The sequence below is a fragment of the Berghia stephanieae genome, chromosome 7, assembly GCF_034508935.2.
Source record: "Berghia stephanieae isolate SIO BIC M18660-M18661 chromosome 7, UCSD_Bste_1.3, whole genome shotgun sequence".
NCBI lineage: Eukaryota > Metazoa > Mollusca > Gastropoda > Nudibranchia > Aeolidiidae > Berghia > Berghia stephanieae.
The window spans coordinates 15009798-15024847 of NC_088366.1; the positions used below are offsets into that span (position 1 = coordinate 15009798).

At 35.3% G+C, this 15050-nt stretch overlaps 1 protein-coding gene across 3 annotated transcripts in view; it reads right to left on the reverse strand.

Moving 5' to 3' along the window:
- The window catches only part of LOC144976762 (uncharacterized), a 181830-nt gene that overhangs the window by 105675 nt on the left and 61105 nt on the right, over positions 1-15050 (reverse strand). For all 3 annotated transcript variants that reach the window (XM_078921164.1, XM_078921166.1, XM_078921165.1), the window contains exon 3: positions 9565-9815. In XM_078921164.1, the coding sequence (XP_078777290.1) occupies positions 9565-9815 (251 nt within the window). The remainder of the gene's footprint in view (positions 1-9564; positions 9816-15050) is intronic.

The following is a 15050-nucleotide window of genomic DNA, read 5'->3' on the forward strand; positions in this document are numbered from 1 at the left end:
TTGAGAATTTAAAAATTCTAATTTTTAGGAGATAAAATAATTGTAGTCGGTATAAAATACTCTCTCTGACAATCAACTATTTACCCTTACAAGGATTAATTAACGCTTCAAAATCCCTAAAATTGTATAGTCTGGCATCAATTTTCGTTTTCAAAAAGTTTTAATGACTTTCTGAAATTGAAGCCAAAATTTTGTAATTCTACGAATTGTTCGTAATAGAAAAATAAAGTTGAACTTTTATATAGCGCACTATCAATTAAACGTGCTCAAAGCGCTATACAAGGGATCCCTGGCCAACAACTTAACATGTTGGACAAGAAATGACGCCTGTTAGGCGATATTACAATTTTTTCCCGACAGAGACAACGCTGTTAACGGTGAGGTACTCATTTTACACCTGAGTACGGTGATAAAATGTGAATAAAGAGTATCTTCTAAGGACTCAACCATGAGCCAAGCGAGGTTCGAACCAAGGACCTTTCAATCCGATAACCGCACAGGCTAGAAGGCAGGTTTGAGTATGGCGTTGCAGTGAAATCCAACAATAGTGACTAAAACGTCGTGGGTTTCAATCCCAGAGAAATAACGAGGAATAATTTCAATTGTGTCGTCCTGCACGTCAAGTGTTGTTGTTGGCTAGGGTCCCTCTGTAAAGCGTTTTGAGCACGTTTAGTGGATATTTCGCTATATACAAGTCAGGGTTGTTTTCTTTTAATTCAAAAGCTTTCTCTCGCACACTCCCATCGCAATATTGCGTCGATCAAATCTTTAAAATGAGTTAAATGACACATTTTAAACCTAAGGTCATCAATGCAGCAATGTGGTCTAGTGGTATGACACTAGCTTTCGGATCGGTAGGTCCTTGGTTTGAGCCTCGCTGGGCGCATAGTTGAGTCCTTTGAAAAGACTCTTTGCCCACATTCGCTCACCATACTCAGGTGTAAAATGAGTACTTGGTCGTTAACAGCGTTGTCTCTGTCCGAAAAAAAAAAAATCGTAATATCGCCTATCAGGCGTCATGTCTCGTTCTACATGTTACGTGTTGCTGTTGGTCAGGGACCCTTTGTAAAGCGCGTTGAGTACATTTAAGTGGATATTGCGCTATATAAACGCTCTAGGTTTTTTTTTTTTTTTTTTTTTTTTTTTTTTTTTTTTTTTTTTTTGGGGGGGGGGGGGGGGGGGGAAGAATAAGCGGTGACAGTAATATGTACAATGGTAGGCCAATTATTGAGAACCCATTTGACTCTGAAAATGAAAACAACACATTTATTGGCCAATAGTACTTTGCGATAGACTTGCGTCCTATCCATAGGGTAATGAGCAATTACTTTTGTTCGTTTCACGCTATAGAAAACGGGATAAACTCTGGCTCTCAAGGACTAGTTATTTGTAGATCCTTATATTCAGATAGCCCAGTTAGTATATTGATGCTATGGGTTAAGTAAAATACTCACAACATCTGCTAATCAGCACACAAAACCATGTGTAACATTGAAGGTTCATTACCAAAATGACTGTCTAAAAACAATAACAAAGAGCAGAGTGACGTCAATTTCGTCCTTTCTATAGATAGAACGAAGTTGACGCCACTCAGGACTGTGTTATGCTTTTTGTCATCCGCGTTTATGAGTAATTGTCACTAAACTGTATTAACCAGACTATAAACGTTAAAGGTTACACATAGTTTTGTGTGTTGGTTCGTTATACTTCCGGATGGCAATGTTGTGAGCTTCTTATCCAAGCGCACACTATTATCTATCTACTGAGTGTTACAATGAATGCTGAGCGGTTGGGATTAAGTAAGAATAACAAACAGAATAAGGGATGGGGTTGTGGGTAAGAAAAATGCCATGGCAATGACATTAACGCTGTTTTAAATGTCATAGGGATAAGACAACACACTTTATTCGTAGTTGGCCAAGAACTCCTCAATAGGGGGTTGTGACGTCTAAGGTAAATTGTTTACGGATAAAATTAAACTAATAGATGGCATTATCGTACATATATATATATATATATATATATATATATATATATATATATATATATATATATATATATATATATATATATATATATAAGATCTTTCGGAGATCTTAGTTGGAGTTGATAATTGTCATTTATAATTTATACTGTTTCTGGGTGGGCTAAGGGATGCCAGGAACGAAGACAACCAAAAGAAAAATACGTTAAAAGTATTTTTCTTGACGTGCAATATTTGTAATGCCCTTTTAAAAAAAGACAACAACAAAAAACGCGGTTTTATGTTATTCCAAAACTCATTATCCTGTATCCAGTTTTGGAATATTGTGCTCACGGAATGGTTAGGTGAAGGGTCTTAAGATCCATTGACATTTGGAGACATTTTAACTCGAGGAGTGTATTAACAATCACGCCATCGGCCCACCCACATGAAAATAGAACTATTATATTTATTGGCAATGGCCTATCTGTCTGTCTCCACAGGAAATGACGGCATCTCTAAAAGAAAATTGCAACCAAATAAAATATAAAAAAATTTAAAAAAACAACAACAACAAAATGCAAACAAACAAGAAACAACAGCAAATTAAAAAAACACCAAAAAAAAAACAAAAAACAAAAAACATCAACAATAAAAAAAAAATACATACAAACAAAAACAAAACTGTAAATTTGGCTAGAAAACTCGTCCTTCAAATACCGAACTATTAAAATACCCCAATCATGTCAAACATTCTCAAAATCTAGGAGTTCCTTGACCATGAAGTCCCAGGTTTGAAAGTTTTTGAGAGGGTGAGAGTCATTTTAAATTGATTGATGTTTGAAGGACGAGTCCCAACACACCGTCAACTGGAAAATGCGAGATTGTCCCTCAATATCGATAGCGTTGATAGATACCCTCCTATTACAGGAGACCTAGGATTTCATATAGATGTCGCTGCAGGAGACCAATCTTTATTCACGCTCGCAATCTTCTCGATTCCAGATCCCAGGCTATACGGTGGTCCAGCTAGAGGACACTTCGAGGCTCAAAGGAGGGGTGAGCGTTTACGCTTACGAGCCTTCGGAGGTAAGGGTAATTGAGAGCGCAACGGACAGCAGCGGGGTGAATAGAATTTCTGTGGAGGTAGGTGGGCTGAAGTTGGACAACATCTACAAACCACCTAGAGCGACTTGGACTACACCACCGGTACCAATGAGGCAGGTAGACAACTTCACTCATGGATCTACACCAAGAGTACGATCCTACAGCAAGGGTATCTTTAGGGGCACCCACCATAAGTAGGATTATACTCCTGACCTCACCCTCGTCACGAAGGGAGCGAACGGTGAACCGCTGCAGCTAAAGCGGACAGTCCTCGGCAACTTCCCGCATTGCCAACACAGGCCGGTTTTTGTCACAGCGGGGGTAACAATTCCAAGGGTGCAGTCTCTCCCATTCTGCAGATGGAACTTCAGGAAGGCTAAATGGATGGGAGAAATTCAGTTCCTATAACGAGTAGGTTTGCCCTGCTTCCCTCCCATGTCCGAGGACAGAACCAGATTTAACAGGCTGCTCACCGCTCCATTCCACTGGGCAAACGGATTTTTTAAAAATAAAACGCCAGACTTGCTGCAATGGCCCGAATTCGATTCTGTGAAATGTGACAGATTAATTTTCTCCTGTCCACTCAGGAGTTTCGTGAATGGGTTAAATGGGTAAAAGTTAAATTAATCTGTCGTAAATGGTCTAATCTAAAGGCTAACGGACAATTCTGTTGCAGTCTGACAGGACAGAAACGCTTCTGTGTGCTTAATGATAATAATAATAATAATAATAATAATAATAATAATAATAATAATAATAATAATAATAATAATAATAAGGATTCGGTATTATTACTTTACGAGAGGGTTTGATATTTTTTCGGTGTTGTTTGCGGTTTGTGTGTCGGCGTGTGTGTGTTTTGTAGGGGGAGTTGTTTTGTTTGTGTTTGTTGTTTTTTTTTTCTTTTGTTGTTTTTTGATGTTTACATTTTTTTTATTTTTTTTTTTGGTTTTAAGTTTTATTTTGTTCTTTTTTTAATGTTTTTTTTTAGAGGAGAGAGGGTTTGGTTTGGTTTGTTTTAGGGGGTTGGGGGTGGCATAATGCGGATTTAATCTGAGATAACGCGTGCAGGTCAGAGCTATACTATCTGAGACATTTTTCAGTCACTTAAGAATAATGATCATAGCCATTTGTCGGTAAACGACAAAACCTATTCTCTTCTCAGACCATAAAAGTCAATATCGGGAAATCATGAAAATATTAACACAGCTTACGAGAGGTTTGTTCAAATCATTACATAACGTAATATAATGGACAACGTCCACTCAGGGGTCAGTGACGGCCACATCGAGTGGTCAATAATATGAACGAGTCGATTGGTTGAGTCATTATTGACGGTCTGAAGGCTAGCCTGTTTTAATATAATATTTACCGTGTCGTTGAACCCCGAAATTGAGACTGACATAACTAAAATAATACAATATTTATTCTGTCGCGTCGGTGTTTCAGTTGGTTGTAACGCTGGCTTTAACCAAGTTTCCGAGTTCGTATCCAGTGTCCTATTATACTGGCTTTTTTTCACGTATATTTTCCTACGCCCGATTACATATTGCAGTGTGGGTGGGGGGAAGGGGGGGGGGGGGGCGAGGCTGAGTGGATAAGACATTGCACTCTAGCCCAAGGTCCCTGGCTCGAGTCCCTTTCAGACAACTTCCTTCCTTTTCTATGGCAAGGCCATCGAAATGTTCATTTCAATAACATGGAAATTTTGGTGGCGTTGGATTTTCTAAAATATTATCATTTATAATGTTTAGATGGCAGAAAGATATAAAAAAATAATAAATAAAATAAATTCCCTTTTTTCATCCACAAGGGGAAATTTGTCTTTGGGGTCTATTCCAAGGGAAGACTGGAATAACCCAGGCGTCAGCCGCAATACAGCGCCGCAAAGTGAGCTAGGGCGATTAATTAATATTATTATTAATAACAATGAAATTCATTCTTCTCTCTCTCTCTCTCTCTCTCTCTCTCTCTGTGTGTGTGTGTGGTGTGTGTGTGTGTGTGTGCCTGTCTGTCCGTCCGTCTGTCTATCTAACTATCTATCTATCTCTCGCTCTCTTTTTTCTGTATGCGAGTGTGCGTGTAAGTGTGCTTGTGTGTGTGTTTCTGTTTGCAGAATAATTTAGCAACGTATTTCCCACTCTTTTAAAAACAGTAAATCTTATACAATTTTCTTTATTTATTTTTCCATCTGATCAAGTTACTCCACCACACTCAAATGTCATCTGCAGCAAACATTGATCCGACAACCTCTCACCCCATGCACTGTGCGCACTCACACACCACTCAAGTTACATATTATGGCAGGTATTAAGACCCTTCAATTGGATTCAATAGTCTGATGTCACGTCGCCCACCATCGTGCTTCTAAAGAAATAAAATCGTTAATTTGTATCCTTCATGCTGGCTAGAACTTTTCATATGTCTTGTGATCAGAATGTATAAAAGTTAAAACATATGATCATATTTATGTTTTTCTCCTCTGGATACACTTTTATGCTCGTCGGAGAAATATTTCATAAGGGCGTCCGCCATTGTTCCGATAGTTTAGAGCCAGTTACTAAGTTACCATGCGTCATGACGAGGGAAGTGACGTCATGACTGTTGAAGCGTATTTGAATACCGTACACTGAAGAAGACAAAAACACATTTTAAAACATTTTGACCAAAGAAACTCATCCTTCAAATTATATCATATCGATATTTCAAACTGACCCTCATACTGTCAAAACTCTAAAACCTGGGACTTCTCTCAATTAGCTCCTTGAAATACCAGGTTCAAGAAGTTTTAAGAAGATGAAGGTCAGCTTAATATATCGATATATATATATATATTATATATATTATATATATTATATATATATTATATATACATATATATATATATATATATATATATATATATATATATAGTTAGAAAGACAGAGGGATAAATAGATAAATAGATAGATAGATAGATAGACAGAGAGAGAGAGAGAGAGAGAGAAGAGAGAGAGAGAGAGAGAGAGAGGAGAGAGAGAGAGAGAGAGAGGAGAGAGAGAGAGAGAGAGAGAGAGAGAGAGACTTGAGTAGGCGGAGCAATGCGATAAGGAGGGTGGTAAGTGGTAAGTAGGTGAGATAGAGAAACGTGGGATGATGATGATGACTTTATCAACAAAAGGGGAAGAAAGGAATTTCTCGCCAGTGGAAATGAGGCGAAAATTGAAAGATGATGTTAAACAAGAAGTACAGGTGTAGAAAGAAAACAGAAGGTAATTAGGCGTAACAGGCGGTGCAATATAACATTACAGGTGAATAGGAAATTGTGTGAACATTTATTAATATATTTTTCGTTGCTAGCTTTTTCCCCAGTAAAATGACAGCAGTATTATAAAATAAAATATATATTGTAATCGTTAACCGAATGATTTAATTTGATTACAATTTGATTTGAGTACAATAATGCACAATGTTTTATGATGACTTAAGAAGAAATGTCGTTCAATTCATATGAAGAATATACAAAGTAGAGAAGTTTAGCAGATAATACGTAACACGCATCACGTATCTATCACATGACCATTCTCATTCGACGTAAAAATAATGCCGTTGTGCGATTTTATATGGGTCACAAAAATATTTACATTATGACATCCAAGTAATAATTGCAATAGGCCACTATTTCCAGGTATAATGAGAATGATCATGTGATAGACACGTGATACGTGATGCGCGATGCGCGATACGTTTGATTTGCTAAACCTAATGTGAATCGTGTTTGTGTGTGGGTGGGGGGAGGGGGGGGGGGGGTCTTTGTGGGTCTATTTTCCCGCAACATGGCCGGGTTTCAATTGACATACAAATTATTATGTCTTATAGCTCATGGTCTTTTGAGTAGACAAGCTGAGCTGATTAATGTGTCTTCAATTATCGTAAATACAAAGCAAACAAAATTTGATCAGTGATTTGTATAACTTTTCTTTCTTTTAATTAACATTTTTTTTCCAATTATTTTTTTCTTTTTTTTTTTGGTTTAGATTTGTTTTGTTCTCTCTCTCTCTCTCTCTCTCTCTCTCTCTCTCTCTCTCTCTCTCTCTCTCTCTCTATCTATCTATCTATCTCTCTCTCTCTCTCTCTTAATATTTTTCTCTTTTTTGCTTGTTAACTTGTGTTTTGTTTTTTGTTTTGTTTTGGTTAGGTTTTTATTTGTTTGTTGCTTTTATGTGGTTGTGTTATGTTTTGTTTTGTTTTTTGTTTTCTTTTTTGTTTTTCTTTAAAGCTGCTGAATATATCGAATGTGATTTTGACGACAGCTGCTAACGTCACGACCAACCACAGATTGTCGTGTAGGCATTGCATGATGTACGAGTAAGATTTCAGTCGCTTTTTGAAGGTGTCTTCGGAAAACTCTGAACTTGTAGTCCAAATCGATCGTCATCATAACATGCAGGTTAGATAAAGCAAGGTCCATATTGGTTTTTACTGCTAAATTGATACTGATGGTGGATTCTTTAGCCCGACTCGTATAAAAATCGTTAAAAAAAATAATTTTAAAAAGAGTATTTCCACATTCTTTTATATATAATGTCTGAATTGTGCCTGAATTAGGGGCTTGTATTAAAACAATAATGACCAGGAAGTTGTCAATTTTTTAATTTTTAACAGTAAAGACCAAACTATTGTTGTAATCCTTGTGTGTGCATTACACTTGTTATTTTTTTTTTTTCATCTCCAAATGACATTTTGGCATCTCTCGCGCTAAATTGTAGAAACGAAAGTCAAAAATTGTGGCCACCCATTTAAACTTACAATCCGTGGCACATTTAAACAAACATTGGAGGCAAACATCGCCGCGCGGACATGCGCAATGCAACCGGCGTCGCACTCTCTCGTTCAGTGCACATACTACGTACGTACACATAAAAACCTGCCACACATGAAAACCCCGAATCAAAACAAACTAGAAATGCGGCCCTGCCGCTTGTCTAGAGGGAGAGATGAATGTTATGACATCTCTATTAAAACTGTAAGACCATGGAGCATGAATGTCGAATTCTTTTTAAAATTTTTTTTCATTTATTATTCTTTTTTTTAAATCCTATATCGGTATACGAATAGACATTTTATTCTCATCTATCGACATTCGTTTAAAGAGAAAACGTGTTTTTTATGAGGCATGGATTCGTAAAATGAATATTAAGTGAATTGCATATTATTATTATTATTATTATTATTATTATTATTATTATTATTATTATTATTATTATTATTATTATTATTATTATTATTATTATTAGTATATTATCATTATTATTAATATTGTTATTATTATTATTATTATTATTATTATTATTATTATTATTATTATTATTATTATTATTATTATTATTATTATCATCATAATCATCATCATCATCATAATCATCATCATCATCATCATTATTGTCATCAGCTTCCAATTTTCGTTTTTTTAAAATGCCATTCAGAGCCATTGAGCCGGAGACTATCCCGGTTTCTATAATAAGAAACTGAAATCAGGAACTGCTTGCTATCCTTTGGATAGGACGCTAGCCTTTCTATCACTAAGTACTTTCCGCTAAATCTAACCGATTCAGCTATCCAATCACTGCTGAGTGGACAGGAGGATCAGAAAAGAATCTCGACTTAACCCGGGATTGATCTTGGTCACTCTGGTTGTGAAGCGAGTGCTCTACCAACTGAGCTATCAAGATACCCACCAATTCTCGTACTCGCCTGAAAGGTGATGTCGTGTCATCCTATGTGGCTATGTGGTCTTGTGGTATGACACTCGCTTTCGGATCGGAAGGTCCTGGGTTCGAGCCTCGAGCTCGGGGCATAGTTGAGTCCTTGGAAAAAGCTCTTTAAATGTTGCTGTTGACCAGGGACCCCTTGAAAAGCGCTTTGAGGACATTTAGTGGATATTGCGTTATATAAAGATCAATTTCTTTTTATTCTTTTTTTAAATAATGTGGCGGTGGTAGTCCCCACTTGTTGGAGAGTGGCTGCACATCACGACATCACCTGGCTGTCCATCTAGCAAAGATTGGGTTACCGGGTCTGTTAGATTTAGCGGAAAGTATCTTGCGATTGACTAGCCTCCTATCCAAAGAGTAGCGAGCAATTGCTATTGTCAGTTTCACGCTATACCAACCGGGATAAACTCCGGCTCCATGGTCATAATGGCTCTGAGGAAGTTTTTCCTTTCTTTTCTTAACCATCTCCTTACCAACAACAGGAAAATCGTCACATTTGTTACGATTCAACCAACATTTATCTCATTCAGTTTTCTTTTGTTCTAAAAAATGTTTTGAAGATTTAAAAAATTATATCTATCTAGTTATAAGAACTTAATTCTGCAATGTACGTGCATTTATTTCTTTTGAGAAAAGGCTTAAAAATCAATTCTTATGTCAGATGGGTCTGATGTTTAGTGGAAAATCGTGAAAAGGGTTGGTAAGGAGAGGGTTAAGGGGGGAAATGTTTAATCGACTTACCATGCCCTTGGCGTATGTGTTTTTAGCGTCGTACACGTACACGGCGTCGTTACAATATCCATTCTCAGTCTTATCCGGTATGTCCATCTCTTGCATCCTCAGCATCAGCTTCCAATGTTCGTACTCGGCCTGGAAGGTGATGTGACATTCTATATTGTGGCGGTAGTAGTCCCCGTTGGTTGGGGAATGGCTGTACACCACGGCACCGCCCAAGGCTTTGCGATTGCCGCAGTCTTTGGCTTCCATGTAATCTGAAAAGTAAATAAATAAATATGAATAAATAAACGAATTAAATAAATAAATTAATCAATTAATCAAATACATAAATAGATAAATAAATAAATAAATAAATAGATAAACAAATAAATTAATTAATTAAATACATAAATAAATGAATAAATAGATGCATAGATAAATAAATAAATAAATAAATAATAGATAAATAAATAAATACATTAAATAAATAAATAGATACATAGATATAAATAAATAAATAAATAAATAATAGATAAATAAATAAATAAATAAATAAATAAATAAATAAATAAATAAATAAATATAAATAAATAAATAAATAAATAAATAAATAAATAAATAAATAAATAAATACATAAATAAATAAATAAATAAATAACTTCATGAAGAGTGACAATTCGTCTCAAAACGTTGTGACGTCGGGGTGAAGCCAATTCTTTAAAAATGAATTATTGGATTGATTCGTATACCTTACTTACTTATCCGAACCAGCGACCACCTGAGCTCTAGCCCTTCGGTCTTGTGCCATGACGTAGAAGTTAGACGTCTTTGGTAGTTGTTCCAAGTGACTATAAAGTGTGTTACTGATGCTATATCAAAATTAATTACTTATTTGACGATGGTGAATTTTGCCCCTAAAATTTCAAAATTTAAAAAAAAAATGTCCTTTTCCTGGAAATTCTTACTTTGAATGGATTAATGTTTCCATTTGGCCTTATTTGGGGGGGGGGGGGGGGGGGGGGATCTGGGACTGTTCCAAAAGATCGCTTTTATGTTATGACGTTCTCCATAGAAATACTCTGATAATAAGTTATTTTGAAAAGAAAAACTTTTTAAAACTTTGTTTTCATTGTTTCTATCAGGAAATGATGTAAACCGACGTGCACTTATTTGCATATACGTCGTTCGCTACCAAATCAAGGCTTGACGTGAGAGCCATCAGAAAAAATAACATTGCTAGAAATCGGAACCTGGAACCTGCAATTGTTGATATTCGGACAAGAAACCTTATCCAGGACACTCTTCTATTTTAAGATAATAAGTTGTAAATTTGATTCAGGTAGTTAAATTCTTTCATTTGGTATTTTAACCTTACGACATGGGGATATTATAATAATTTATCAAGCTATCTAACTTTCCTATTCATTGTCCATGTTAGCATGCCTTGTATATTTATCATTTACCGTATGCGGGGTTTGTTTTGTTTTGTTATTTGGTTTGTTTAGGGTCCCCCCCCCCCCTCTTTCTCTCTCTCTCTCTCTCTCTCTCTCTCTCTCTCTCTCTCTCTCTCTCTCTCTCTCTCTGTGTGTGTGTGTGTGTGTCTGTGTCATTCATTATTTCTTTTTGTTTTGTGGTTTAGATAGACTCTGGAGGTTTACTTTTAGACAATTCTTATACTATAGAATATCCTATAATGTTATCGCTGTTGTGTTCAATGCAATGAATCCTACCACATTAAAATTTGTAGGCGGGCAAACAAGCAGGTAAGTACACCACTTAGATAGAAATAATAATAATATATAAAATTGTCGGGTTTTCCTGAAAATATCTGGTATCCATTTACTCAGCCTGCCCCCCTACATCAACAATCGATGTTTTGACATCTATGAACAGATTGCATCAAACATTGTTCTGTCGTGCTCTGGGAAAAAAAAACATATTTAGAAATTTGGCCAGAAAACTCGTCCTTCAAATATCGATCGATTTCAATGACCCTCGTCTTAGCAAAAACTTTCAAACCTTCGCGAAGTCCCAGGTTTGAAAGTTTTTGCTAAGACGAGGGTCATTTAAATCGATCGATATTTGAAGGACGAGTTTTCTGGCCAAATTTCTAAATATGTGGTTTTCAACAGTACGGCAGTGTTGTGACTTGCCCTAAGTGGAGGAGGTGGCGAATTGAAACGGCTGTGGAGTGGAAGGTGGAAGGATGTGGCAGATGGTAAGTAGGCAGGAACGTCACAACATCCGTTGTAGAAGTAGAACTAGCCGATAGAGCGTTGCTAGCTAGTGTGGGGTAGTTGCACACATATGTAATGGCTTATGATCGCATAGTGGTGTTTTTCATAGATGGTAGTATTATCCTTTGCGTTGTGTTGTAGATGTTAATAATGACGAAAGAGTTCAAGGGCCGGTGATGATAATTGAATGCACAACACCAAAACATTCAAATAAAAGTCCAGATTCCAAGTTTCATTTCTTACAGTTTATTTGTTTGTGATAAATTCAAAATCCAAATCATGATAAATTCCAAATCCAAATCAAATAGCATTGTCATAATTCAATCAGTTTCATAAATTCCAAATCCGTAAAATCAGTCCACATGTAAAGTCAGTTTGCCTAAGTAACCATTTTCAATATACGTGGAATATTTCTAAGTTCGTAAAAGCAAATAAATGATGGTGAGCACAAAAGGTTTAAAGTGTGCAGCTCATGGTCAAGTTGAATCCTACCGTTTTCCTCGAAACATCCTCTTTTATCCCTATCAAAATTTTACCCACAATTCCATTGGTTCCACGCCCCCTTGCAGTTTTGACAGTTCCCTGTCAGTCTATAATCCAAACCCTAAGAGTAAGACCAAATCATAATCAAACCTGAAACGTCAATTCCTACATATTGGTGTTAAACCCCGCCTTTTATGATATAATATTACTTTTGGTAAACGTTAGTTCAGTACGCCAAATAATCTGTACGCCCAAATAATAAATTCCAACTATAATTTGATGCTATTATCCCCAATAACCAAGTAACACGATCAAAGAAAGTAATTTTCTAGTACTCAATATAATGACCAATCCTTTAACTTTGGAACGTAAAACTGACCTAGACTACTCATATAATGACCAAGTTTAACTGATATACAAGCACTGTGAACTCATTAAACCCACTTGCTATAAGCTAACTCTCTTACATACGCCCCTTTCTTAGAATTTAAATTGACTTTAAAACAATTTCAATTCAAAAAAATTACAGTGAGAGATTAAATATATATGTAATGTCCAACTAAAATGTAATAAATAAATGTTAAAATGATAATACTTATACCAGTTAAATATTTAAAAACTTTAAACTTTAAATTCAAAAACACCAAAGTTGATTACAACATTCATATATATCAATTATAGGTTTTATAGTATTACAACATTGATAAATTCACAAACATCAAATTTGATTACAACATCTAAATAGATATATATATCGATTATAGATTTTTTTTCTTTCAAATTACAACATCAACAGTAAGGTATCTATCATTTAAAAGTGATTAAAATTTAAATTTACCAACACGAAAGTTGATTAAACATTTATATATTTATCGATTATACTTTTTAAGGCATTACAACATCGACAGTAAGATATCAAGTAATTAAAAGTTCAAAGAAAAAATATCTTTTCACCTTAACTTCCATCTTCATAGCAATAAAAGTGTTTAATTCTCGTCATATCCCATCACACATAAATAGTATTGCGTGAAAAAGGATGGTTCAAATTCCATTTGTGATATACTCACGTTGTCTTATTCAATCTCAAATTTAACTCTTTACGACATGGGTGATAATCTCAGCTTCCATGTATGTCTACTCATTTACTGGCATATCAAAACCAGTACCTTGTATATTCCCTTATATTGTATGATTCCATTTAAACAACATTATTACATTAATTCCTACTTATAATATGTGGTACAAATAATATATTATAGACATCTAGATCCATATACGAAGGATTACATTTCAATTAGTAATAAAAAAATATTTAAAAATAAATCATAATAATAGCATTATCATCATTTTAAAATTCAAGTTGAAGTTATTATCATTCATTGTTCATTGTTGATGGTTCAATTTTTAAAGCTTTTTAAGTCATCAGGGTGTAGTTTACAACTACATTGATATCAAATTGTTCTTTGAGGTCATCCATCAGAGGTCACATTTCTCAGTAATCCGTTCGTTTTGAGAATGGTCGTCCTGTAAAAATTGTCAGTAATTGTTAATTAAGTCATTGTCTCCATTTAGAATGAGTTTTCATGTAATGAAAAAAATATATCAACTATAAGAGTTGAGGTGATTGTATCTAGTCTACGTGTTGCATTGTTGTGTGTGTTATGGTCACTGAATAGCCCAAGTGTCATAAATTCACTTTAATTATTGTTAATTAATTAAAACTTTTTCCTCTGTAAATGTCTTCGAATTATCACCATAATGTCTTCACATTCAAATATTTAGTGTTTAATAAATAATCAGACATTAGTCTGTCCGACTTGTTCACATCACATATTTAGTGTTTAGTAAATAATCAGTCATTAGTCTGTCCGACTTATTCATATTTAGTACAGTGTAAATAACTAAATAAGTAAAATCTAACACAGTATGTGATTGTGGGCTGTTACTAAAGTGACCAACTTTTGCAATTAGTGTGTTGTATTTGTTCGAGTCTTTTGAATTTGGGACGAAAAAAGACTCTACAGCACAGGTAGCAAACGTATGCTTAACCTGTTGGGTTGTTTCTTGGTCTTGTGACGTCGCTGTAATCCATTCATCTCCGGCATCTGGGTCGATTCTCCTCGTAGATATTTGTGGTTGTCTTGTGTAAACGTTGAATCTCATTGTAGATGAAATTGTAAAAATTCAAGATTAACTGTGTGCGAGATCTTGAATTTAAATGAAGTTTGACTTATCCAGCAAGTCAAAAGAAAGTTGTGAACTCAGCCATGTGTTGACAAAGAGTTCGTGTGTAGTAGTCGACAGAGGTCGTGTGTTGTAATTGTCTGTGTTTGTTGATCGAGTTTTGATGAGGTGGCATGTGAGTACACACCAGGTAGATGATGTAATCTGTAGAGTACCGGTGGGTGACGTGAGTCCACACACCAGGTAGAGGATGTAACAATAACGTAGTCTAGTAGTGTATGTAGTAGGGTCGAATAAGGTCAACAATATTTTCGTTATTTGAACGCAGGTTGTTGAATATCATACGATAATGAATCCAAGGAAATCGCTCATGTGGCGTTTTGCGATACTTTTTCCTGCATTGTCTTATATACATATATAGCCTTTATCTTTTACAATGATACTAAGACAGGCGTTATTATAATATTCAATGTTTATAAGTTGTAGATATGGGTGCTGCACACTTGTATATTGACATAAGTTTAAATTTGAATACGCTCCACACTGAATATGATGGAAGTAGTATTGTTCACAATTGGACATCATTTTTGTAAAAACAATCGTATC